This window comes from Canis lupus, chromosome 12 (assembly GCF_048164855.1).
Source record: "Canis lupus baileyi chromosome 12, mCanLup2.hap1, whole genome shotgun sequence".
Lineage (NCBI taxonomy): Eukaryota > Metazoa > Chordata > Mammalia > Carnivora > Canidae > Canis > Canis lupus.
The window spans coordinates 13,224,528-13,252,477 of record NC_132849.1 but is presented as its reverse complement, the minus strand read 5'-3'; the positions used below and the strand labels follow the sequence as shown (position 1 = coordinate 13,252,477).

Sequence of the window (27,950 nt, the reverse complement as noted above, 5' to 3'; positions counted from 1 at the left end):
GCTAGTACAAAGTGGTCTGGGCAAGGCTTTCCTGTGTGTGTCAGCAAAATACACATAATCTAGGAAAATAGTTTTCCTTTCATGTAACAGCCTGAAGTAAATGTTCCAGGTTGAAATGGGCATTCTTAGGGGGCAGGCGGTTCTGCTGTTACATGATCAGAGACAGTTCTTTCCATCTTATTGCCCTCTCACCCCTTGAGCATTGTTTCGTGGTGGAAGCTGGATCTCCATAGGTTCCTGCTGGTGGAAATGGAAAGGAACACAGTAAGCTAACCCACACACCACTTTCTGTTGGTGAGAGGGACTGGTAAACATAGCCGTGTGCCTGGAGTGAAGGAGAGAGTAGAATTTGATCCAAACCAACCACCTGTATATACCACACTGAAAAAAGTGAGGTTTAAGCGGAGACTAACAGGATAAATAGAAGTTAGAAAAAGAGAAGACTAGGAAGGGAAAATGAAGTTCAGAGAGGGAACGTTATGTGTGAAAGAACTAGGATGGGAGAAATAAGGTGTATTCTAGGAACTCAGAGAAATTTACTGCTGCTGGGAATTTAGAGATTTTGGACTTTATCTCAAGGTTTCAAGCAGAAGACAGATTAAGTATTTTTAAAAGCTTCGGTGGTAAGGTAAAGTATGAATTAGGAGAAGGGAATTTAAAAAGGGGACTTGAGAGTACTATTTGGGGGAAGCAAGTTAGGCTGTTAAGTAGTCCAGGATCATCAGCAGGAGTGGAGAAAAATGGGTGGAGTGGAGAGAGAGATGGAGTTGTGGTGAAGGAGTTTTCATCCTGAAAGTACTCCTTGCTTTCTTTTTACAGAATGTGTTTTCTTACTTACTGTACTCCTTGCTTTCTTTTTACAGAATGTGTTTTCTTACTTACTTTAGTGATAGGAATATTCTTTATATATCAGCTTGCTGGAGAAGATGTACAACTATGTACATGTCATCTGAGGACTAGTGCCAGAGGAAGCAGTCAATATACAGTACTGATTTTAGGTTATTTAGGTCACCCAATTGTTAAATTGTATCAAAGAGACAAAAGTGATGCTAAGCAAAAGTAGTAGGAATTTAATTATTGGTGTGGAAGATGGAAGTTACCTGAAGAGTAAGGGCAAAACACTGACAAATGATTACTGGTTGCCATAACCAACTGTTCCATTCATAGTTTTAATATTTGAATTCTTTGTGGTAAGATGACCTACTTGGAGTGTCCATAATGTGGGGCACCTGTAGATGTTAGATAGATGTGACCATGGCAGTGAGTGGAGAAGCTATTAATTTGTTTGTTTTTGAAAGCCTTAGTTCTAGCAAGACTCAATTATCTTTAGCAATAAATACAAGTACTAGTAGCCTTCCGCCTGTTAGTTCTAGTTCCAGATTAATGTAGTGACCAAATTTGTCAATATATTTAGATAGTTAAATTCTCAGAAAGTCAGGTTTAAAATGAAAAGACTAGTTTATTACTAGGGTCAAGAAGTGCAACATTTTCAGGAAATGAGAAGTAAGTTTTAATTTATTGGGAGCTACTCTCCCAGGACTTGAGAATATTCATAAAAAAGTTTTCCACAGATGATAATTCTGTTCCATATTTTTGTTTGGGAGGTCTCACCCTAGGAAGAAAATTCCTTTCCCATTTTGCAAAGGCAAATTTTATGGAACATAAAATCTTACGTCTAGAAATGGCTGCTTTTAGCTGAATTTCAAGGTTTTATATAGGTAAGTATTGATTTTTCTAGACAGTTTTGATTTTGCATTTTCTTTTCACCTTGTGCTTGTTGAGGTCAGAATGAGACTCAGCCACACTGGCATGATACTGACTTAAGTACCACATACCTCTACTGTGGGGAAAGCTAGTTAAATTCTGGGTGGTTCTTTTCCTATGTGTGGACTTAAAGTTTGTCTTGCTGAATAAGAATTATAGTCATTTATATAAACTTTTAGAAAAATTCCTAGAACTTGTGCTTTTTGCAGTGCTCACTGTGAAGATTTGAAACCATCAGTATCTTTTTGTTTATTGAGTGAAAAGTTGTCCATAACATTATTCTGGTAAATGTAATATTTTAAAAAGTGTGTAGTAGTGAACATACTTTTAAAAATTTGGTGTTATACTTCATGATTTCTTTTCAGTATTATTCCTTCAGCTTCCATATTCCTAGGCATAGCTACAAACTGCAAATTTTGCATTCAAATTCTTTTATCAAATACGTTTAGGTACATAAAGTTTGTGTTCCTGTTTCTTGATAGGTTATTAAAATTAGTAGCTCAACCGATATGAAATGGAAAACAAATTTCAAAAATTTGCTTCCTTTCATTGTCCAAAAAGTTGGCTCAGTTTTATGATGATGAGAAATATTTCTGCATATATTTTAATAGGTAAATTCTGTAAAGGCACTACCTGGTTTTACATTTTTATTTTAAATTGGTGTTACGTCAGTGACATAGGCAGAACAAGAAGACTTACAGATTTGTAGCTTTGGAGTTCAATTGCACTGACTTTAGCTTTTAATTTACACTTTTTTCTCTTCAGAGTTCACATAAATTATGGAAACTCTTGTTTCAAGTAAATCCAGACTACATTTTAGAAATTAAGGCTGAGGATTTGTTTTCGTTCCAGCTGTCTAGTCCAGTGCAAAGGGTTTTTAGTTGCATTCAGGCACAAAGAAACGTACACATTGCTTTTTTATGTGCTGTAACATCCTTTGTCACACTTCCTTCCTTTCTTGTGTGTGTTTATTCTCTTATGACTAGTAAAATTATACTCTGTGTATTGGAGTGGAGACTTCCCCCATATCTCACAGGTTGCACAGATAAAAAGGAGGGACGTTTGAAAAATAGAACCAAGAGTTTAAAAATCCTGTGGTTTAATATGAGTGGTAGGGAGTAGATAAGAGGTTGGTAGGCAGCGGTCAGAATCATCCAGCAAATACTGCATGTTTGTATATTGCCAGAGTCTGTGGTAATTGCTGGTGGTGATAGAAGCAAAAAACGAGACAGTTATGGTACCTGTCATGGAACTTACACTGTAGCTGAGAATGCTAAAGTAACATTAAAGAAATACTTTTGAGTCCTAAGGGAGGAACAGGACGCCTTGGGAATGCTTGGTTGGGGGGAGAGTTGTGGGGCGTGTGTGTGTGTGTGTGTGTGTGTGTGTGTGTGTGTGTGTGTGAAGATGTGTGTGAATGAATGGTTTTCCCAGAAGAAAATCTTCAGCATATCAGAGGGCCTATCCAAGAACTGAAGGAAGGGCAGTATGGCTGGAATGGAGGAATCAAGGTGGAGAGATTCTGGAAGACAGCAAACAGATTTTTGGAGAGTTTTTAAAAGCAAATTAAGGATTTTGGATTTTATCCACAAAGCAGTGGAAAACCCTGGAGGCAGGGGGAGGAAGGTGGTTAAGAAAGAAAGAGCAGTCATCTGATTTGCATAGTTTAACAACAAAGGTCATCCCCAGAGTGCATTCAAGATTAGTTTTGGAGGCCACTGGCTGTTGGAACTAGAATAGTCCTGATAGAGATAGAGAAAAATGGCTGATCTGAAATATACTTAGGAGGTAAAATCAGTTAAGATTTGGTTATAGATTAGAGGTGGAGTAATGAGGAGGAGTCAGGATAATAATACTAAATGATTTCCAGACACTAGCACTTTACATGTATTAGATAACTTAATTCTAGAACAACCCCTTGAGGGTAGGTATTGCTACCACCAGTTTATAGATAAAGAAACACCCATTGCCTCTCTGATTTTTAGCTTGAGATGTTGGGTATATGGTGGTGTCATAATTGAGATAGAAGACTGGGGATAGGGTGGAGGCTCAAGTTTCATTTTGGACATGTTAAATTTGAGAGATGTCTGCAAGATACCCACATTTCAGTGTGGAGTGGTTATTTGGAAGTAAGAATTTGGAGTTCAGGAGAGAGAAGTCTGGGTTAGAATCAAAAATTTGAGAATCTTTTGTAGATGACTGATCCTGGGAAGTAGTTAATTGAAAAGGGGAATGTATGGACAAGAGCAGAATAATTAATATAGAGCCCCAAGGCATCTGAGGGTTATATGGTTGAGAAGGGAGAAGATAAATAGAAATGGCTTATATGCTGTGTCAGTTGTTTGAACCTTTTTCTGAAAGTATTAGCTTTGGGAGTCTTGAGGTTTATTGAACTTGAGGTGTTTATGGGATATTAAGGGACCAGAAAGCTGGGTTGTTCTGCCCTCTTTCTCCTATTTTTCTTCTTTTTTTAAAAAATATTTTATTTATTTATTCATGAGCGACAGAGAGAGAGAGAGAGAGGCAGAGACACAGGCCGAGGGAGAAGCAGGCTCCATACAGGGAGCCTGATGTGGGACTTGATCCCGAGTCCCCAGGATCACGCCCTGGGCTGAAGGCGGCGCTAAACCGCTGAGCCACCCAGGCTGCCCTCTCCATATTTTCTAAAAATAACTTCATGTGGTTCTTCAGAAGATCCTCTCAATAGGGTTCCCATCATCTTGATTACTTTCTCCTGGTCATTTTATCAGTGATCCTCTAATAATGTAGTGTATAGAGCTAGACATCATTAAAATAGTGTATGACTTGAGCAGAGTAGTAGCCTTCACTTTGTCCAGCACATTTTGGACACTCTTTCTGTGAATGTAGTTTAAGATTGAATTAGCTTTTGGTTGGGGAAACATTATTACATAGTGTTTCTTTTACCAACTCAAAGTGTTTTTCATATACATGTGCTCCTGCTAAACCTTGAATTTTTTTATCCTGGTGCTTTGTGCTAGTCATATTTTGGGCCTGTGTAGGATTCTATATTTGTGTCAAATTTCATCTAGATTTGTCTTGCGGCTTCTGCCCTATTGTGATCTTTTGGGACCCGTTATTTTAGCAATATATTGAATATCCTTCGCAAATTTGATTCAGCTGTAAAATTTGTAAGTGTGTCATCTATCTCTAAATGATCAAAAATCTCATCAGGGTAGGAATGAAGACAGAGCTGTGGAATGAGTTCTGGGGCCAAAAAGCCTCGGTTTGAATTCCAGTGCTGCTACTTAATAGCTGTGCTATTTTGGGCGAGTTACTCTAGCCACTTTGTATCTTAGTTTCCTCATCTGTAAAGGGGAAATAATGATAGTATCTTTTCCAAAGGGTTGTGGTGACAATTAAATGAGTAATGCACGTGGAAGTGCTTAGACTACTCCTTGACACATAGTAAGTGATCAATCATCTAAGCTATTATTATTATGGTTATTATTTTATAAACCATCATAGATGTTCATGCTCTTTTGACAAGGTGACTTACTATTGCTGAGTCTCAAAGAGTGATTAAGGGTGAGTGATTAGGGGCACCTGCGTGGCTCAGTGGTTGAATGTCTGCCTTTGGCTCAGGTTGTGATCCCAGGGTCCTGGGATTGAGTCCCACGTCAGGCTCCCCGTAGGGGGTCTGCTTCTCCCTCTGCCTTTGTCTCTGCCTCTCTTTCTGGGTCTCTCATGAATAAATACATAAAAATCTTTTTTAAAAAAAGGGTGTGTGTGTGTGTGTGTGTGTGTGTGTGTGAGATTAGACCAAAAAGTTTATCCTTCTGTAATAGGAAACATATTTTGGAAAATGCATAAAATAAAACTCCAGCCAGATAGTAATATTTTACTTGTGGTTTTACTAAACTAAAAGTTTTCTAATCTATTAATTGCAGGGTTGTGTAAAACTGAGGATCTAATTCTTCCTCTCTCTCAACGTAGGTATGGCATCACAGCTGCAGGTGTTTTCCCCCCCATCAGTGTCGTCGAGTGCCTTCTGCAGTGCGAAGAAACTGAAAATAGAGCCCTCTGGCTGGGATGTTTCTGGACAGAGCAGCAACGACAAATATTATACCCACAGCAAAACCCTCCCAGCCACACAAGGGCAAGCCAACTCCTCTCACCAGGTAGCAAATTTCAACATCCCTGCTTACGACCAGGGCCTCCTCCTCCCAGCTCCTGCAGTGGAGCATATTGTTGTAACAGCTGCTGATAGCTCGGCCAGTGCTGCTACATCAACCTTCCAAAGCAGCCAGACCCTGACTCACAGAAACAACGTTTCTTTGCTTGAGCCATATCAAAAATGTGGATTGAAAAGAAAAAGTGAGGAAGTTGACAGCAACGGTAGTGTGCAGATCATAGAAGAACATCCCCCTCTCATGCTGCAAAACAGGACTGTGGTGGGTGCTGCTGCCACAACCACCACTGTGACCACAAAGAGTAGCAGTTCCAGCGGAGAAGGGGATTACCAGCTGGTCCAGCATGAGATCCTTTGCTCTATGACCAATAGCTATGAAGTGTTGGAGTTCCTAGGCCGGGGAACATTTGGACAGGTGGCTAAGTGCTGGAAGCGGAGCACTAAGGAAATCGTGGCTATTAAAATCTTGAAGAACCACCCCTCCTATGCCAGACAAGGACAGATTGAAGTGAGCATCCTTTCCCGCCTAAGCAGTGAAAATGCTGATGAGTATAATTTTGTTCGTTCTTATGAATGCTTTCAGCATAAGAATCACACCTGCCTTGTGTTTGAGATGCTGGAGCAGAACTTATATGATTTTCTAAAGCAGAACAAGTTTAGCCCACTGCCACTCAAGTACATCAGACCAATCTTGCAGCAGGTGGCCACAGCCCTGATGAAGCTCAAGAGCCTTGGTCTGATTCACGCTGACCTTAAGCCTGAAAACATAATGCTGGTCGACCCAGTGCGCCAACCCTACCGAGTGAAGGTCATTGACTTTGGTTCTGCTAGTCACGTTTCCAAAGCTGTGTGCTCAACCTACTTACAGTCACGTTACTACAGGCAAGTGGCAAATGTTAAAAAGCATATCTTAGACTAGAGATCTATCTTTATATTTAACATATATTACATAGAGTACGTATAACAAACTGAATTTATTTGCAGATTGCAAGGTAGAATAGGAAAATATGTTTTACTTCATTCCATCTCTGGCATTCCTATATGTAACATTATTTCTGAAGTTTTATTTAACACTAGAAAAATTAATTCAGTCTAATTCTGAAGGTTGTTCATAGTTGAATTATACTAGCATCTGGTTCCTTCTCAAGTACCATTAAACCTAATTCTCCCATTTTAAAGAGTCTTTAAAAATATAAAGATGTTTACTTATTTGTAATGAATTTAGGCATATGCTGCTACTTTTCCAAGTTCATATCTTGGCAGGTAAGATGCCTTGGGAATAATTCCAGGTTTAACTCTAGCAACATTTCATTCTTTGACGTTTTCTTTTTTGTGTAGTAAAGAGAATTGGATTTGATGATTGCCGAGGGCTCTTCCTATTTTAACATCTCCATAAGAGTTCGAACTTAATTTGGCTATGACCTTATTTGGTTATCCTAAAATGTCCTTGACCCAAGTGCCTATATTTTAGTGATTTATATTTCCAGATTGATACTTCTAAGAAAGCTGTCTTTTTAATATATAATAATTATTGTGAAAGTACTTAAATGCTTGTATATACAATGTTGTCTGTGCTATAATCAGGGAGAATTACTGAAAATAAAGGGGGAAGTCTTAAATGAGCTTTTATTTCTTAATACCACATTTATTTATTTGTCTAGTTACTAATTATAAGGAACCTAATATTTAATTTTAATGATCATTCATTAAATACAAATTGTACACTCACCCAATCAAGAAATGAAACAATAAAAAAAGATAATCCACAATATATGTTTATCAGGTGATATGTCCAACATATCAAATGCCCATATTAAATTTTCAGTAAATAGAAAGTCTGAGCTTAGAATTTTATATTGTGTGTGAAAATAAAAGAAGGATATTTTAATCTGAACAAAGGCTCAGAAGGTATGCCATCTACATATTTTTTTCTAATTGTGTAAAATCTTCCTAATATGAAGTTTACCATTTTAACCATTTTAAATGTACTATTCAGTGTGTTAAGTATGTTCACAGTGTTCTGTAACCATCACCACTATTCCTAAAATTTTTTAATCACTCAAAACAGAAACTCTGTAACCATTAAGCAAAAACTCCACCTTTCCCTCTACCCCTGGTAACCTCTATTTGACTTATTGTCTCTGTGAATTTGCCTATTCTAGATACGGCATGTAAGTTGAATCATACAATATTTATCTCTTTGTGTCTGGTTTATTTCACTTAGCATAATGTTTTCTTTCTTTTTTTTTTTTTTAAAGATTTTATTTATTTATTCATGAGAGACAGAGAGAGAGAGAGGCAGAGACACAGGCAGAGGGAGAAGCAGGCTCCCTACAGGGAGCCCGACATGGGACTTGATCCCAGGTCTCCAGGATCACGCCCTGGACTGAAGGCAGGCGCTAAACCACTGAGCCACCTGGGTTGCCCAGCATAATGTTTTCAAGATTAATTCATACTATAGCATGTATCAGACTTCCATTCCTTTTCATGACTAAATAATATTCCAGTGCATGTATATACTACATTTTGTTTATTCAGTCCCTTGGGTTTCCACATTTTTGGCTACTATGAATAATACTGCAATGCACATTAGCATTCAAGAGTATAAGTCCCTGTTTCTTTGGGGTATACAGCTGAAAGTAGGATTGCGGGATCATATGGCAATTCTTTTTTTTTTTTTTTTTAATTCTAACTTTTTGAGGAACCACCAAACTGTTTTCTACAGCTGCACTATTTTACATTCCCACTATCATTGAATGAGGATTCCAGTTCCTACACCTCCTCATCAAAACCTGTTTTTTGTTTTTTTTTTGTGGTGGGGGGGATAATAGCCATCCTTAAGTGTGTGAAATGGTATTTGTGGGGTTTTGATTTGCATTTCCCTAGTGATTAGTGATGTTGAGCATCTTTTCATTTGCTTATTAGACATCTGTATATCTTCTTTAGAGAAATGCCTGTTCAAGTCATTTGTCCATTTTTGTCTTGGGTTTTTCTGTTGAGTTGTAAGAGTTCTTTGTATATTCTAGATATTAATCTCCCTCTGCAGGTAGATGGTTTGCAAATACATTCTCATTCCATGGGGTTGCCTTTTCACTTTGGTGAAATGATACTTGCGCAAAAGTTTTAAATTTTAATGAAGTCCAGTTTGTGTTTTTTCTTTTTGTTGCTTAGATTTTGGAATTATATTTAAGAAATCATTGTTAAACCAATGTCATAAAACTTTTTCACCTTTGCTTTCTTGTAAGAGTTCTATAGTTTTTAGCTCTTACTTATAAGAATATAAGAAATACAGACATAATATTTTTAAGTTAATTTTGACCTATTTTTAAGTTAATTTTTGTATATGGTGTAAGGTAGAGGTCCATTTTCATTCTTTTGCATAGATATTCAGTTTTCCTAGCACCATTTGCTTAAAAGACTATACTTTCTCTATGGAGAGGTCTTGATATTCGTTGGAATTCATTGACCACAAATACAAGAGTTTATTTCTGGGCTCTCTGTTCTATTCCATTGATCTTTGTGTCTGTTTTTATGCCAGTTACCACACTGTCTTGATTACTTGTAGCTTTGTAGTAAGTTTCAAAATCAAGAAGTGGGAGATCTCCAGCTTTATTCTCTTTCAAGATTGTTTTGGCCATTTGGAGTCCCTTGGGATTCCATATGAATTTTATAATGGATTTTTCTATTTCCTCAAATAATCTCGTTGGTTTTTGAAGGATTGCCCTGAATTTGTAAATCAGTTTGGGTAGTAATGACATCTTCACAGTATTACGTCTTCCAATCCAGTCTTCTCTATTTTTATCTCTTCCTTTTATAGTTTTGTAAAACTGATTATTTCTTACTTGAGTGAGATGGAGTAAAGAAATTCCTACAGCCTTGGTTTCTGGTTTCATGCTGCTCTAGGCAGTTTAGCTAATTTTGAAAATCTCACCTCCATTTGGTTATTCACGACTTGGAGGATTTAGGTTCCAATTATTTTTTCTTTTAGTATTCTCCTTTGAGCAATCCTACCACCACCTACTCATGTATATATACAGAAACATTCTACAGGTACACTTAAGAGCTCAGATCTCCTTTGGAGCATTGGGGAGGTAGGAGGGAGGGCATCACTGAGGGGGGTGGAGGCTGATCAGCTCTTACTTCTTGATCTCTTTTCTAGTCGGTGCCTGCAGGTATTTTTTAACTATTTGGTTTGTCTTTATGGTAACGGAAGCAATTTTAAGATAAAAAAAAAAGCGATAGAAATAATTCTTTTGTGAAATAATTTTGATGGAATTTTCTCTTAAAGGGTAAAGGAGATTTGAGGAGTAAATAGTTCTGGCTGCTTAGCTTTCTCTTGTAAGTAATTCATTTGAATAATTTTCAGTGTTAGGTTGATGATCTTTGCCCCTTTCCCTATCCTTTTGATTTAATTTAAGCTGTCATAGGAGTAATTTGGTTATGTTTTATCTTTATAGCAAATATGATTTTCAGATTTTTAAGTCTACTGTCAAGTACTCTTCAACAAATCATTCTGCAAATCCATTGCATTTAGTTCTTGACTATAGGAGTAATTGTAAATGGAGCTCAGTTTACCCCCTTAAAAACAGGAGTTCTTTTTGTGTATTACTGAGTAATTACTATGCATACTGAAGTTCAATGTCCAGGGCTTGATTACATTTAGGATTTAATATGAGTATTCTGTTATGTCATAATAATACTTGATAATGAACCTCAGGCCAATGGAGTAGTAGCTCAGGCATTCCTTCTTTATCAGTAGTTTTATCCACAGTGGCCTTCTTCGTGTTGCTTTTAGAGTCTCACCCTGGTGTCCTTCAGAACACTTCTGGGAGGGGCACCTTGGTGGCTCAGTGGTTGAGGTCTGCCTTTGGCTTAGGCCATAATCTCTGGGTCCTGGGATTGAGTGCCATATCAGGCTCCCCTTCGGGAGCCTGCTTCCCCCAATGCTTGTGTGTCTCTGCCTTACTCTGTGTGTCTCTCTTGAATAAATAAATAAAAATCTTTTTAAAAAAGGAAAAGGAAAAAGAAAACCTCTGTGAAATCCCTTTGGCCAGTGAAGCATCCTGACTTCAAAGTGAGATTTCCCCTTACCCTCCTTTTTAGTTTACATTGCTTCATCTTGCTGATGACCTGCCAAAATATTATCATTTGACATAAATTTTTACCAGCATACTGTCTCTGTTGGCCATAGGCATGGCTAAATACTCTAGGCAGTGGAAATAATATAGTTTATTTTCTGGCCGCTGTAAGTGTAAATATAGACTACTTCCAAAGAGATTGCTGTGTTTGGGGCTTCAGTTTAGGTACAAAGGTTTGCCATACTTACAAACTCAGTGCTTTTCCATTCTTTTTTTTTTTTTTTTTTAATTTTTTTAATTTATTATTTATGATAGTCACACAGAGAGAGAGAGAGAGAGGCAGAGACACAGGCAGAGGGAGAAGCAGGCTCCATGCACCGGGAGCCCGACGTGGGATTCGATCCCGGGTCTCCAGGATCGCGCTCTGGGCCAAAGGCAGGCGCCAAACCGCTGCGCCACCCAGGGATCCCAGTGCTTTTCCATTCTGAACAAACTAGCTGGCCTTTATTAAAGTTGAGATCTCTGTATTTGTTATGTATGGAAGGACAAGGTCTAGAGAAGGAAAGCATATTTTCAGTTTATCCTAGACAAATAACATACTACAGTTTCACCCAAGCCACAGATGCAGGAAGTTAGACTTTATGTAACATCTCTGATCTGGTAAGTTTGATGCCTCTGAGATGGGCAGGAAGAAACAAGAGTATTCATTAAAATGATCAGAGGGTAATTTGTGCTGTTAAGTGATTCTAACAGTAGTTTGCTCTGGGTTCTAGTGAAATAACACTTTGGAGCAGTTTTTTAGTTTCATGAAATTTGAAGTTGGAAAATCAAAAGGCAGGGATTATTTCTACCACCTGGTTGTAGTATTTAGAGCCCGTGTAGTATCTGTTCCTTAAAGATGGGATGTATTTTCAAAGAGAAGACCCACTGTGTCCAAAGTACAATTAATGCCATTTTCCTACAAAAGTGACTGCCAGTTTGGGTTTTTTCCCTCTCTTCCCTGTGCTGCTGCTGCTTCTTCTTCTTCTTTTTTTTTTTTTTAAGATTTTTATTTATTTATTCATGAGACACAGAGAGAGAGAGAGAGAGAGAGAGAGAGGCAGAGACACAGGCAGAGGGAGAAGCAGGCTCCATGCAGGGAGCCTGACTTGGGACTTGATCCCGGGTCTCCAGGATCAGGCCCTGGACTGAAAGCGGCACTAAACCGCTGAGCCGCCCGGGCTGCCCCCTGTGCTATTTTAGGTCATCTTTTTTGCTGTACAGGTGTTAATGTCAGAGCTGGTAAGGGACCTAGAAAAGTAATTACCTCACTCAGCCTCCCTATACAGATGGAGTAGAAGCAGAATTTTAGTGTTGAGAGTTTATATTTGAAGGATTGAGAAACAATGGAGGCCAAGGGAAAGATGATATACTAATGAAGATAGTACCAAGAATTATCTGAATTCAGAGTTTAAAACATTCCGTGTTTAGAGGTGAACCTGCTTTAAATGATTCTGATCTGTTCAGTACAAGAAAATAACTTCTGTTTTTTTGCTTCCTAGAGTTTAGTTCAGTCATCATTTCTAGTTTCTAATGATAGTGAAAAGCCCTCAATAGACTGAACAACCTTATTTTATTTTTACTTTCATTGTTTTTTTCCTTTGATGCTCACTTTTTTGTATGGTAGATGTAGTAGAGTTACTGTTGTGAGTTTTTGCTGAAAATCCTTAGCGGCTTTTGTTACTCCAGAAGAAGAAATGAGACTAAATGGAAAAACTGATTCCAGCCAGTCTTTAGAGTTTTGTTTTGTTTTGTTTGTCTAATGGGGCTTGGGGACTGAAATTAGTGTTTTTCTTAAGTTCTCTGAAACTTTAGGCTCTGGAAGCCTAACAATGATCACATATTATTGCTACCTTTTTAAAGAAGTAAGTTATTGGGTGGCCTGCCCCTCCCTATGACCTACCTTTGGATTTTAAAATGTCTTCCTGGTATAGTGGGAATGGCAAAATCAATCTGCTGCTCTTCAATTGATGCTTAGGAATGTTCTAAGCCCAGTTTTTATTTTGGCACAAAGCCATTTGTGCTCTCCCTGCCAGCTCTTTTTGGCACTGTCATGAACTTGAAAATTAATGATTCTGCTTGCTGAAAGTAAAAATTTTGTTCCTTTTCAATTTTAGAAAAGCTTTTATGTTTCTGTATACTATTACACTCTAGTTTATTAATGCTATAAAACTTGTGCCATCTTAAAAACATGCTACAGTGGTTGGGATTTAATTAAACTCTGGAATTCCATCAGGAATATGTGGCTCTAGCTACCTGCAACAGGAATATCCCTTTTTTTTTTTTTTTTTTTTAAATTTTTTTTTTATTTATTTATGATAGTCACACAGAGAGAGAGAGAGAGAGGCAGAGACATAGGCAGAGGGAGAAGCAGGCTCCATGCACCGGGAGCCCGACGTGGGATTCAATCCTGGGTCTCCAGGATCGCGCCCTGGGCCAAAGGCAGGCGCTAAACCGCTGCGCCACCGAGGGATCCCAGGAATATCCCTTTTGAAGGTTGTTTCTTTGGCTAACAAAGCCACGGTTAACGTCAAATAATACAAAACTGGTGATATTCATCCTTCTGCCCATAGCTGTCAAATAGTGGAAGTCTCAGCAGGCCTGGATCATCCTTCTGCTGTTTCTGTACAAGGATCACCTAGGAAAGCCTCTAGAGCCTATGAAATCCTCTAATTTACCTTATTTTCTAAGGGGGTACTTAATTAGAAAATTACCTGGGGAGAATATTTTTATTTAGGGAAATATCTTTATATTCTTCCTGCTCAATCCTTCCTGCCCTTAGAGCAACAATGTATACATAATACTTCAAAGGAAAGTTGGAGAAACGTAGGCACTCCATGAGGGGACACAGCCCCTTTGAGGGCCCCTCGTGGAGAGAGATCTGCTGAGGGGTCTGGATCTGGTGTGCCCTTACAGATTCCAATTCTGTGACTTTTAAGAAAGAAGGGAAATTGGAGATTATGATAAAATGTTTAAGAGCTCAGCCCTAAGATTCAGGTTGCCTGTGCTCCATAATTTAGTATTTGTGTGACCTTGAGTGAGTTACTTCTCAGTGCCTGGTTTCTTCATCTGTAAAATGGAAAGGATACTTTATTATGTAGCATCTAAGATACCATTGATTAGAAGATGAAACATTTTGTACCAATAAGAAAGTAAAAGCACTGCCATTAAGCTAAGATACATCCTCATTTGCAAGAATCTTCTTGATTTCAGAGATGTTAAAATGTGAAAAAAAAAAAAAAAAGCATACATTTTAGGATTGATGACATGGGGTGTCTGGGTGGCTCAGTTGGTTAAGTGTCCGACTCTTGATCTCAGCTCAGGTCTTGATCTCAGGGTTGTGAGTTCAAGCCCCTGCAAGGAGTCTAGTTAAAAAAAAAAAAAAAAAAAAAAAGAATTGATGACTTAACAGTAGTAATGTTTATTTTCATAGGATTATTGTAAGGAGTAAGTGACCACATTTGTAACTTAGAACAGTACATGGCACAGAGTAAGCACTATATAAGCATCATCTTTTATTATTATTGACATTAGTAATACCTGTTAATATCCCCCCCTTTTAAGCCCATTTACCTCATAATTTTAGTCATAGTTTGAAAAATGCCATGTATACCACCATGCCAAATAGATTTATATAGGTGGATATATACTTAACTTTTACTTTTTTGAAAACATTACAATATACTCAACTCTGGGGCCAGACTGCCAGTGTTCATATTCTAGCCCTTCCACTTAACTGTGGTTTGGGGTAAATTACTTTGTTTGCCTCAGTTTCCCCTATAAGTAGAGATAATAATTTTACCTTGGATGTGGTCATATATATAAAGCTCTTAGTTTATGATATTATCTTAGTCTTCTCTTTAAGCTTCCCTAGGGTTAGATTTCTCGCTTAGAGCATTAATAGAAATGATTATTTCTGTAGTGTTGTCAACCACTAAGTCTCTATAGAAGGCATTTCTGTTACCAAGGGGTATTTATTGATCAGGTCATTTAATTGATTTTTCTATAATTAAAAAGGTGCTAAGAGTAAAAAGAATAAATCTGCGATCGTTATCTCTGATTTCAAAATTAAAAAACTTTTTCTGAGTTTTGTATAAGCTCATTTATTGGCAAAATCTGTCTTGAACCAATGTAAGGCTATTTAAAGTATTCAGCCAACTTAGTATGACTGTTCATTTGTTTTGTTGTAGAAATATTACTGTGTTTGATTATGGGTGCTTCCCTAAACTCCATTGGGATTATTATGCAATATGTAGTTTTATGCTTGGTACTACCTTTCTTAAATTAAAAAGAAATCTCAATTCCAAAACACATCTGGCTCCAGAAGTTTCAAATGATGGATTTTATATCACACATAGTTTTCAGGTTCTTTAAATAAGTATGTACCTTAGGCTGGTACTAAAACAGGACTTAGTCAAAGTAGTTAATTTCCCCAAGTAATGTTTGTTTTTTAATTTGCTATTTTTGTTTTTGCTAGAGCCCCTGAAATTATTCTTGGATTACCATTTTGTGAAGCCATTGATATGTGGTCATTGGGCTGTGTGATAGCTGAGCTGTTCCTGGGATGGCCTCTTTATCCTGGTGCTTCAGAATATGATCAGGTAAGAGTATATATTTGGATGGAAAGAGAAAGCAAGTATATACTAGTGAAATAGATTCTAGAGGAAGAAATGTACTAGTGAAGTATTTATATATCAGGGAAAGAGCAGTCCAGTTACAAAAGATTTTTTTAAAGAGTAGGATTTTTCTACCTGCTTCTTAGGCTGGTGGTATATTTGCAGTACAGCAATTTTAAAAGGTTTTTTATTTCGTATTACCTTAGATTAGTACTTTTCCAGATCTGTCATGACTTATTAGAGACTGGTTTTGGTTAACAAACGTGTCTTGTGAGTTTTTAAGATAATGAAAGTAAAGAAGGATGAGGAGTTGGAATTTAAAGAGTGAACTTTGTCTCGTTCAGAACTGTTACTTCCTTTTATACATGACAGATGCTGAAATAAGTACTTTCTACATACTGAAACACATTGGGCCCCAGAAGCTGTGATGTACACTGGGTTTCTATAAAATAGGATTTAGGAGGGAAATTGTATGAGTTGAAAAGTATTGTAATAGATAGTCTGTGTCTCAAAAAGAGAAACTTTGCAGGATATGCTATGATTTCCCAGGGAGCTAAGTGCTGAGGGAAAAGGTTTTGCCATGGAAATTGTGAATTCTTATTTCTTGTTCTTTTTTTTAAAAAGTGGTTCTAACCACAATGCTGTAAGCAATTTGAGGGCATAGATTGTTTGATTCCACCAATGTATCCTCAACTCCTCACATTGTGTTTGGTGCATAGTAGGTGCGTGAGGGTTTTGTTTTTGTTTGTTTGTTTGTTTGTTTGTTTTTAAAGAAAGAAATGGTTATCTGGAATTATTAAAAGGAAAAAAGAATAAAATAGTATTTTCCCCTGTTCAACTTAGGATTTTGATTCCTTGATTCATTTTAGATTCACCTTCCAAAAATTTGACTCTTTGGGCATGTCTTTGAAACAAAAATCAGTAGCTCATGTGATAAGTAATTGAGCTTTATAATTGACCCTTTTTCTTCCACCTTGTGAGAAAGAAAGCCAGGTTTCTTATTTTACAAAAAAAAGTGTGAAGGAGAGTAAATGATGCAAAACCAGTTGGTTGAAATAAGCCATTGATTCTCCTTTTTGGGTCTTAGACTATTTTGAGAATCTGATGAAATACGGGTATGGATTGTCTCAGAAAAATTTGTGTACAGTATTTTGAGTACAAATTTAGGGGATTCGTGGATCCCTAATTAGAAACCTTGCCCCTCAAGTGCCATTCTTAGGGCCAACCTTCAATGTTAGTAGACAGATTGGTACTGTAAATTTTCCAGGAAGTGGAACCAAATGAAATTAGATATAGAAGCTAAGGTACAACTGGGGCTTTTTAAAAGAAATGATCTGATAGTTTTGAGAGAATTCTTTCCTGGTACATAGATGTGAAACTGTGGGTGGTAGGAGGAAGTCGTTTTTCCCATGCTGAATAAATAGGATACTGCTGTTGTAGAGCAGGACTGGGGATAGGTTATCTTGATGCTTCTCTCATTATACAAAAAGATTTTAGTGACAGGATCTCTGTTCTTACAGCCGAGTTTCTTTAAAATAACTTATATTGAGATATAATTCGTATACCGTTTAATTTAGCCATTTGAAGTGTACAGCTCAATGATTTTTTAGTATGTTTACAGGGGTGTAAACCATCACCATGATCAATTTTAGAACATTTTCATCCCTCCATAATGAAACCTGTACCTGATTAGCACTCAGTGCCCATTTTTTCCTAACCCCCACCCTCCCCCACCCCTGGCAACTACTAATGTACTTTCTGTCTCTATAGATTTGGCTTATTGTAGTTTATCATGTTTGTTACATACAATGTGTGGTTTTCAGTGTTGGGTTTTTTTTACTTAGCATGTTTCTCATCCATGCTATGGCATACATCAGAACATTAATACTTTTTATGGCTGAGTACACTGTGTATATGTGTACCACATCTTGTTTGTCCATTTGTGAGTTGATGGTTGCTGAGTTATCATCTTTTGGCCATTATGAATAATGGTGCAATGAACATTGGCATACAAGTGTTTAAGTCCCTGTTTTCAATTTTGGGGGGTATATAGCTAGAAGTAGAATTTCTGGGTCATATGGTAATTTTATGTTTAAACAAACTTTTCCACAGCAGTCACACCATTTTATATTCCTACCAGCAATACACAAGAGTTCCAATTTCTCTACATCCTTACCAACACTGGTTGTTTTCTTTAAAAAAAAAAAAAAAAAAAAAAAGTAGCCATCCTTAAGAATATGAAGTGATAATCTCATTGTGATTTTGATTTGCATTCCTCCAGCAGTTAGTGATGTTGAGCATTGTTTTATGTGCTTATTGGGTATCTTTATATCTTCTTCAGAGAAGTCTACTCGAAAGGTGCGTGGGTGGCTCAGTCAGCTGAGCGTCTGACTCTTGATTTTTGTCTCAGGCTATGATCTTGAGGTTGTGAGATCAAGCGCGAGTCAAGCTCTGTGCTCAGTGGGGAGTCAGCCTGAGATTCTCACTTTCTCTCTTCCCTTCTCTAAAAATCAATCAATCAATCTTTAGAAAAGTCTATTCAAGTCCATTGCCCATTTTTGTTTTATTTTTTTAAAGATTTTTATTTATTTATTCATGAGATACACACACACAGAGAGAGAGGCAGAGACATAGACAGAGGGAGAAGCAGACTTCCCAGAAGGAGCCCAGTGTGGGACTGGATCCCCAGACCTGTCATGCCCTGAGCTGAAGGCTCAAACCCTGAGCTACCTGTGTATCCCTTCAATGCCCATTTTTTTTTTTTTTTTTTTTTTTTTAATGCCCATTTTTGAATTTAGGTTGTTTGTTGTTGTTAAGTTGTGGAAGTTTGTGTTCTGGGTATTAATCCCTTATCAGATATACATAATTTGCAAAAACTTTCTCCCATTCCTTGGGATTGCCTTTTCACTCCATTGATAGCTTAGTTTGCACAAAAGTTTTTAATTTTGATGAAGCCCAATTCGTTTTTCCTTTTGTTGATTGTACTTGTGGTATCATTTCCAAGAAATTATTACCAAATCCAAAGTTGTGAAGCTTTTCTTGTATGCTTTCTTGTAAGAGCTTTATAGTTTTATCTCTTGCATTTAGGTCTTTAAGCCATTTTAAGTTGATTCAATTTCATTATTTTGCATGTGGATATTTAGTTTTTCCAAAACCATTTGCCTGTAAGACTGTTCTTTTCCTACTGGATTGTGTTGGTATCCTTATCGAAATCAATTGACCATAAATACATGATTTATTTGTGGACTGTCAGTTCTGTTCCATTGATCTGTACATCTGTATTTATGCAAGTAGCACACTGTTTTGATTACTGTAGCTTTGTAGTCAGTTTTGAAACCAGGAAGTGTTAGTCCTCTAACTTTGTTCTTTTTCAAGATTGTGTTGGCTATTCAAGGGCCCTTGAGATTCCATGTGAATTTTAGTGTAGGTTTTAGGTTTTTTTTTTTTTTCCTGCAAAAAAGTTATTATTATTTTTTTAATAGTTGAATACATTGGATCTCTGGGAAGTATCATCATCTTAATATTTATCTTCTGATCCCATAAATGTGACCAGAATTTTTAGGTTTTTTTTAGTAACATTTTATAATTTTCAAAGTATAAGTTTTACATTACTTTTATTAAATTTATTTATAAGTATTTTTTGATGCTATGTGAATAGAATTATTTTCTTAATTTTATTTTCAGAATGTTCATTGCTAGTTTATAGAAATACAATGAGTTTTGTAATTGATACTGTATTCTGCAGTCTTGTTGAATTTTTTCTAGTAGTTTTCTTTCTTTCAAGGTTCTTTTTTAATTTTAATTAATATCTATGCCCAAATGGGACTCAAACTCATGACCTGAAGATCAAGAGTTGCATGCTCTACTGACTAAGCCATCCAATGCCCCTCAAGTAATTTTCTGATAGAACTCTAGGTCTAATTGTTTTGATGGATTCCTTACAATTTTCTATCTACAAGATCAGGCCATCTACAAATAAAAATAGTTTTACATCTTCCATTCCAGTCTGGATTCCTTTTTTTTTCCCCCCTTGCCTAATTGCTTTGCACTGAAGCACTAGTAACAGTGTTGAATAGAAGTATAAGAACAGAAATTCTTGTTCCAGATTTTAGGGGGAAAGTATTCAGTTTTTCACTATTAAGTAGGATATCAGCTATAGATTTTTCATAAATATTATAGCTGAGATTTTATAGCAGATATTTATGATTTTTGAAATATTAGTTAATAGCTTCAGATTTGTTGGAAACATTTTAATCGTTTAATATAACAGACAGTAATACTTTGTATAAATGTAGGACTTTTGTTTTTGCTCTATTGTAAGCTATGTGAGAAGCAGTATCTGGATGATAGCTTTCCATTCTACTTTCACAATGAAACTCATTCTATAATATTAAAATTTTTAAATGTTTTAATTTTTTAAGTGCATCATTACAGAAAAATTAGAAAAGATGCAGTAAGCCAAGAGATAAAACTTCCGACTTCTAGTAGTTCCATCCTTCAGAAGTAACCCTGTTTATGATTTGGCATATTTTGTATTTATTTATGTATATAATTTGTTAATTTTCATCGTGTATTTATTGAGTACCTACTTGACACTGGGGATATAGTGCTGCTTAAAGCATTGTATTGCCCTCATGGAGGCTATAATTTGGTGATGGGAAACAGATATTAAATAACTATGTAATAGTTTTATATATAACATATAAGAATTATATAATATGATTGAGATCTCCAGTTTTTTTACAAAGTGATTTTTACAGAACACAGATTAGATCATTCTACTTCCCTGCTCTTCAGTGGTTTTTTTATTCTTTTTTTTTTTTAATTTTTATTTATTTATGATAGTCACACACAGAGAGAGAGAGAGAGAGGCAGAGACACAGGCAGAGGGAGAAGCAGGCTCCATGCCCTGGGAGCCTGACGTGGGATTCGATCTCGGGTCTCCAGGATCGCGCCCTGGGCTGAAGGCAGGCACTAAACCTCTGCGCCACCCAGGGATCCCTATTCTTTTAGAATAAAGGGCTAAATCCTTAATATGGCCTCTGAGCCCCTAACTGGGTTGTCCGTCCCCTGTCTGTCTCCCACTAGATTGATATTCTACCTTTTCTTCTTGCTTTTCATCCTCTAGCACGATTGGCATCATTTCAGCATTGGTTAAGAATATGCTTCCCTCCAGCACAGGCTCTTATATATGCTGTGCTTATAGTCTTATAGCACCACCCATTCATTTCATCTAGTCAGTGCCTACTGATTCATTAGTGCAAGTGTTACTTTCTCAGGGAGCTTTTCCTTACTAGTCCCTAGTCTAGCTTGGGTTTCTTTGTTGTTATTTTTATAGAAGCCTTTTTTTTTTTTTTTTTTTTTTTCCAGAATGCCAATTCAGTTTGAATTTTCAGTATCTGTCTCCCTCACTTGACTGCAAAGTCTATGAGAGCAGGAACCATATCTATTTTTAAAATCACCAGTGCCTGGCTCAATATGTACTTACTAAAAGAATGAATGAATATATGTGCTATATATAGTTCTGTTGTGCATAATAAACTTAGGGATATAGGGATAATAAACATATATAAGCATATATACTGTATTTGATGATATCTAAGACACCATTGATTCAAAGATATACCGTTTTTCTGTATCTGTAAGAAAGAATGCTACTAATTAAATCAGGATAGTTATCAGTTGTAAGACTTACCTTGATTTCAAAGATGTTAGTATGAAAAAATGTGCCTCTTAGAATCAGTGAAATGTGATATTTTTAAAAAGTGAGGTTATTTAATTTGTAATCTACTTTTCTACTTAATATACTGTGAAATATCTTTATGTGTCAATAACTGTACTTCTACTCTGTCATTTTATTTATTTTACTTATTTTGAGAGTGTGAATGTGCACATGTGAATGAGCAGGGTCAGGAGGGGCAGAGGGAGAGGGAGAGAGAATCGTGAGCAGGCTCCATGCCTAGCACATCTAGTCCCAACCTGGGACTTGATCTTAAGACCCTGGGGTCATGATCTGAGCCAAAATCAAGAGTCAGATGCTTAACTGTGTCTGAGCCATCCCAAGTGCCCCTCTACTCTATCATTTTAAATGTCTGGGTAATATTTTATTACACAGATTTTATCCTCGATTTAAAAAAAAATTCACCATTTTTGTACACAAAAGATATTCACATTTAAAATGTTCTTATCTACATTAAAATATATTTTCTATTTTGTTAATGATTTATTGGCTTCCATTATGTAGGTCTCACAGATCAAGAATAATATCCTGCTCTTATCTGAAATTGGCTCATGATAGCAGGCTAGATTTGGCCTATAGGCCATAGGTTGTTGACCTTTGCTTTACACTGATAAAAAATTGGGGAGGATCCCAAAGAGCTCTGTTTGTATAGCTTATATATATTAGTATATACTGCATTAGGAATTAAAACTGGGCATACCTGGGCGGCTGTCATTAGGCATGGACTCTTGATTTTGGCTCAGGTCATCATCTCAGGGTCCTAAAATCGAGCCCCGCCTCAGGCACCATGCTTAGTCTGCTTAAGATTCTCTCTCTCTGTGTCCCTATCCCTCTGCCCCTACCCCAGCTTGCTTTCTCTCTCTCTCTCTCTCTCAAATAAATAAATAAAATCTTTTAAAAAATAATAAAATAAAAATAAAAAGTATAACTTAAAAAGACACTAAAACTAAAGTTTTTAGGAGGAGAGGTGGAAAGTAAGATTTATTTCCCTGCTTTCTAATTTCATCTTAAGTACAGCCATTCAAATATGGAGGAGGTGGTAAAAAAGATTACTTCTTGTATCACTCTCAGTAGTGGAGAGAAAAGCAAATTACTTCTTCTGTTGCTTTCTTGGGTCATTAGAATTGTGGAAGCAAACAAATGTGAGTAATAAAACTGGGAAATTTTTAAAACACAAGTATATATAAGAACATGTTTTGTTAGCCATTAGAGCAATGACATCATCACACATCCTCTCTGGAAATCTCTACTGTACACCCTAAGAAGGGGATGAAAAAGGCAGAGAAGTATTATTTTTAAAAATAGTTTTTACTTCGTGGACTCCCTGAAAGGATCTTAGGGATCACCAAGGGTCCCCACACCAGACTGAGAACTGCTAGCCTAGTTCATAGTAGGTATTCAGTAAATGTTGATTGAATGAACACAGTGCCTGCTCTCTAGTAATGTAGGGATAGAGAAGCTAAATTAAGTGTTTAATTTTATGATGTGAGAGAGAAACTCTATGGCAATTTAGAGTAGGGACAATTGACAGGAGCTAGAATAGTTAAGGGAGAAAGTAGCTTATAAAAAAAAATGTTTTCTTGATCTTTTAAATTTGGTGATGTATCAACAAATGAAACAAAATCCCTTGGTGATCCATGAGGTAGTTTGTTGGAAATTATTCTGTTCTGTCCTAAAAATCTCCTGACATTTTCTGAACTATGTATCAGAGGTCTACAAAAAAGCAAAAATGGTTATACACAAAATTTTCAAAACTGAATTTTCCTTGTAAATAACAATTTTAGTAACATAGAAACAACTGAATAAATATTTGGGAATTACCTGTGAGTGGGTTAGCGTAAATATGTATTTACAGATAAATTTCACTTATATTGATTTGGCTAGAGCTAATAATGTCTTAGTGTAAAAGTTTTTAATATTTTCCTTTTCACTCCAAATCAGTGTTTTAATGGTTTTGATGTTTCAGATTCGTTACATTTCACAAACACAAGGCCTGCCTGCTGAATATCTTCTCAGTGCTGGGACAAAAACAACCAGGTTTTTCAACAGAGATCCTAATTTGGGGTATCCACTGTGGAGGCTGAAGGTCTGTCTCCCTTTCTATACTATCCATTCCTGTACTCCTCACTCCCAACGTTTTAGTTACTAAATTCTTGAGATGGAGGGAAAAGAGGTGGTGGTGGTGGGAATTATGTTTGCAGAAAGAAGTACTTGGAAAAATTATTTTGTTGTACCTCTTTGACCTGATCCTTAGTTAAAAAAATAAACTAAACACCTGTTTGGTTGTCTGAGATTATTTTGTGTATTTGAACCAGCAGCTGAGAGGGGAGTATGGAGAATAGTGCTCACCATTAAGTCACAGGAAGAACTAGAGTAATTTAGCAATGACTGTTTTTTAGAGAATTCTCAATAAATAGGAGAAAACAACATAATTTCCTAATTCCCCATGCTAAGGCCTTACGTATTTTCATGAAACAAATACCAGTGCCTGCTTTTTACTTCTGAGCCTTTAGCTTGAGAGATCTCTGAGTAATTTGAATAACCCTGTGAATCTCTTCGCCTGAGCCTGCCTGTTTAATAGCTAGCATTTGAAATGTCATTTAATTTGAAGTAACTGTAAGAGAAAAATGGTAATGTCCCCCTCTTACATGACATTTTCAGGAACCATCATGCTACATCATTTTTTCCACATTTAATTTAACACTGTTGAAAGGGAAGTCAGATATTCAGGTCCCATCTCCACCAGATTTTTTGGTTGTAAATTACTTTCATGTTTGCCATTTCTGGTTGGCAGGTGATGACAATTGTTTCTTTGTATTTTGGCTTTAATTTAGAACAAAATATGAAAATAACATACCGATGGAATTTTGTTTTTTAATTTGTATTTTATAGACACCAGAAGAACATGAATTGGAGACTGGAATCAAATCAAAAGAAGCTCGAAAGTACATTTTTAATTGTTTAGATGACATGGCTCAGGTGAGTAGAGAAAGTTTAAGGAAGCCAGACTTTTACATATCTCTTAATCAGAGACATACTTCCATTTATTAGTTATATTAAAAAATAGATTTAATCTGTTATCTTCTAGTCTGCTTTCATTTTTTAGAGAAAAAAGTTCATTAATATTCTGCCATGTATTAAAAGAACATTTGAATCCTAACCAAGGATACTTGTAGAATTATCTGTTTCTCCCTTACATTTGATTAACTGGTCTTGTTGCCTGTCACTATTTTGAAATATTGTTTATGAAGCTTTCTTTCCTGTCTCTTTTCTCTGCTAAATAAAGACATAAGAACTTAATTGAGTGCTTATTATGTTCCAAACTCTGTCTAAACACTTTTTACTTAACTATATCATTTAATCTTTTCAACAATAGAAATTTTAACATTTAAGTAATGATAATTGCTTTTGCTTAACTTGTTCATCCAAATTTTGAGTGAAAAGACTTCATTCAGCTTTATTCTGCCACAAATTCTACCAAACTGAAGATTTTAATTAGCATAAGAAGAGCTTCCACTTGTGAAAATGATTATACTATAATTAAAAAGAATTTCCTCAGGTTTTTCTCTTGAGATCTATGTCTGTCTATCTGTTATGCAGATGTTTAGTGTCAGCTTTAAAGGTTAAGTGATGAAGTATAATATTTCTAAATTTTCCTTGGAAGGTGAATATGTCCACAGATTTGGAGGGAACAGATATGTTGGCAGAGAAGGCAGATCGAAGAGAATACATTGATCTGTTAAAAAAAATGCTAACAATTGATGCAGATAAGAGAATTACTCCTCTGAAAACTCTTAACCATCAGTTTGTGACAATGACTCACCTTCTGGATTTTCCACATAGCAATCAGTGAGTATGTTCTGGGCATTTGCCATGGTGTGGTTCTCTGTTGAGTTACCATCTTATAGCTCAGTGGAATGATCACATGAGCAGCAACCTTGGTACTTTGCATATTTGGCTCACTGATGCTTTCCTTTCTCATTGAAAAATCATGAGACTTAAGGTGTATTTTTTCTCTTTATGGTTATAAAAACTCTTGATTCATTTTATCTGAATACTCTTGGGGGAAAATGTTGATCTGTATTCATCTTGAGTTATTTGTTATCTCTTTAAATCTCAGTATTCATTTTACTGAAACTTTAATCTCTTTTTTCAGTGTTAAGTCTTGCTTTCAGAATATGGAGATCTGCAAGCGGAGGGTTCACATGTATGATACAGTGAGTCAGATCAAGAGTCCCTTTACTACTCATGTTGCCCCAAATACAAGCACAAATCTAACCATGAGCTTCAGCAACCAGCTTAATACAGTGCACAATCAGGTATTCAGTAAATGATTTTGGAAACTAAAAACCTAAGTGGGGTAAAGAGTAATAAGTACAGGTTGGGATAAAGAAACCAGTCTTTGCTTTGGTGATCTTGTTGCTTCTTACATTTTTTACATGACAAAAGTGATGGAAGAGCAAGTAGACTGATGATACCTACCAGTCATGTGCCACCGAAAATTAAATACAAAGACCTAATCCAGGCTTTCAGTCTTAGCATAGTCCCATAAACAGACCATAGCTATTGTACTACTTACCACTGTTAGTTGTACTGACTTTAGCCACTAACTTTCTCTGTTGGAAAGATTTTATATATCTCATTACATGTGCTGAAAGGAGTTTCCAGTAATTTTTTTCTTAAAGATTTTATCTATTTATTCATGAGAGACACAGAGGGGGCAGGTAGAGACACAGGCAGAGGGAGTAGCAAGCTCCCTGCAAGGAGCCCAATTCTCGAACCCGGACCCTAGGATCATGCCCCGAGCCAAAGGCAGACAACTGCTGAGCCACCCAGGCGTCCCTCTCATAATTTTTTTCTATCCTGTACATTAGATCCTCAGAACTTATTTATCTCGTAACTGCAAGTTTGTACCCTTTGACGATCTTCACCTATTTTCTCTCCCACCTGTTGTCCTGTTCCTAGCAACCACCAATCTGCTCACTGTTTCTAAAAGTTCAGTTTGGTCTTTCCAATAACTAACTTGAAGAGTAGTTTTGGGGCAGTCCAGGAGGCTCAGTGGTTTAGCGCCACCTTCAGCCCGGGGCCTGATCCTGGAGACCCAGGATCGAGTCCCGCATTAGGCTCCCTGCATGGAGCCTGCTTCTCCCTCTGCCTGTGTCTCTGCCCCCACCCCCAGTCTCTCATGAATAAATAAATAAAATCTTTTTTTTAAAAAAAAGTAGTTTTGCATTTGTTTGCCAAATGGAATATTTACATTTGTTATTGAAAATGTGAGCTTTCTAATTTCTTAGCTAGGACTACTTTTAAAATGAGATTTGGTGGTATCTCACATCCAGCAACTTTTTCGCACAGAAAGAAAGATGAGGCTGTCCTCAGTCAGTGTAGGACCATTTTTTAATTCTTTGTTTTCTTATTCAACCTTATAATATACCTTAAATTTGGAGATTGGGAAAACTTCTTAAGCAGAGAATTATTTCAGGGATAGTTAATACTGAATTTCAAAACTCTATTTTAAGATTTTCTGGATGGATTCTGCATGTGTAAAAATACTGTTCTTTCCATTTTATACCAGTGTACAACTATAATCTTTTTGTTTTTAGGCCAGTGTTCTAGCTTCCAGTTCTACTGCAGCAGCTGCTACACTTTCTCTGGCTAATTCAGATGTCTCACTGCTAAACTACCAGTCGGCTCTGTACCCATCATCTGCAGCACCAGTTCCTGGAGTTGCCCAGCAGGGCGTATCCTTGCAGCCTGGAACCACTCAAATTTGCACTCAGACAGATCCGTTCCAACAAACATTTATAGTATGTCCACCTGCTTTTCAGAGTAAGTGGGGAAACATCTGTATTAAATGGTATCATATCAGACCTACAAATCTTGCTTTAGGTAGTTCCTTAGTGTAGGTATCTAGCTGTTTAGTTTTGATCTCTGACAACTTTAAATTCTGTCTCTGAATATGAAGATAACTGAAATTAACAAAGTGGGTTTACCTTTTTTACATTGGTTATTTATCTAATTATGATACTGACACATCATGGGAGTTCAGTGAACATTTTCATATTTGAACTGCCCTAGTGTCAATTTCTTGCCCACTGAGACCTTGTACCAGTGTCCTATACCTTGTTTAAGCATGTATTTATCAATATGCAGAAATACTAAGCTTGAAGAAATTTGTTGTAAACAAATTCTATATTGATTCTTATTTCCTATATCATTCCATTATTAGATAAAATTAGCATTCCAAATAAAAGGTAATTTTATTCTAAAATGTAAAAAAATTATACTTCAGGATATAGAAACCTCATGAATTATATCCAAAAATAAAGATTATTGTTTATTGAACTGAAAAATTCTATAAGCTGAGGTATTTGTGTGGGGCGTGCATTAAAATCTGCTTCAGCTTATGAATCATATTGTTCCTGCAAACTCCTATCCGCAAAGGAACAGAATAGCTGAAGGAGGAGGCTCTGACCCCATGTGTTGCAATAAGATTTAAATTTTCACTTTCCCATCCTTCCTCATTTTTTTTTTTTTAAATTTTTATTTATTTATGATAGTAA

At 36.5% G+C, this 27,950-nt stretch overlaps 1 protein-coding gene across 14 annotated transcripts in view; it reads left to right on the top strand.

Annotated features, from left to right (window-relative positions):
- Positions 1-27,950, top strand: part of HIPK1 (homeodomain interacting protein kinase 1) — a 52,367-nt gene that overhangs the window by 6,087 nt on the left and 18,330 nt on the right. For 13 of the 14 annotated variants that reach the window (XM_072769719.1, XM_072769711.1, XM_072769723.1 and 10 more), the window contains 7 exons: positions 5,719-6,796; positions 15,509-15,632; positions 23,354-23,473; positions 24,280-24,366; positions 25,052-25,236; positions 25,544-25,706; positions 26,991-27,216. In XM_072769719.1, the coding sequence (XP_072625820.1) occupies positions 5,719-6,796; positions 15,509-15,632; positions 23,354-23,473; positions 24,280-24,366; positions 25,052-25,236; positions 25,544-25,706; positions 26,991-27,216 (1,983 nt within the window). Of the gene's footprint in view, positions 1-1,604; positions 1,719-5,718; positions 6,797-15,508; positions 15,633-23,353; positions 23,474-24,279; positions 24,367-25,051; positions 25,237-25,543; positions 25,707-26,990; positions 27,217-27,950 lie in introns of all 14 variants that reach the window. The other variant, XM_072769716.1, reaches the window with a different exon arrangement.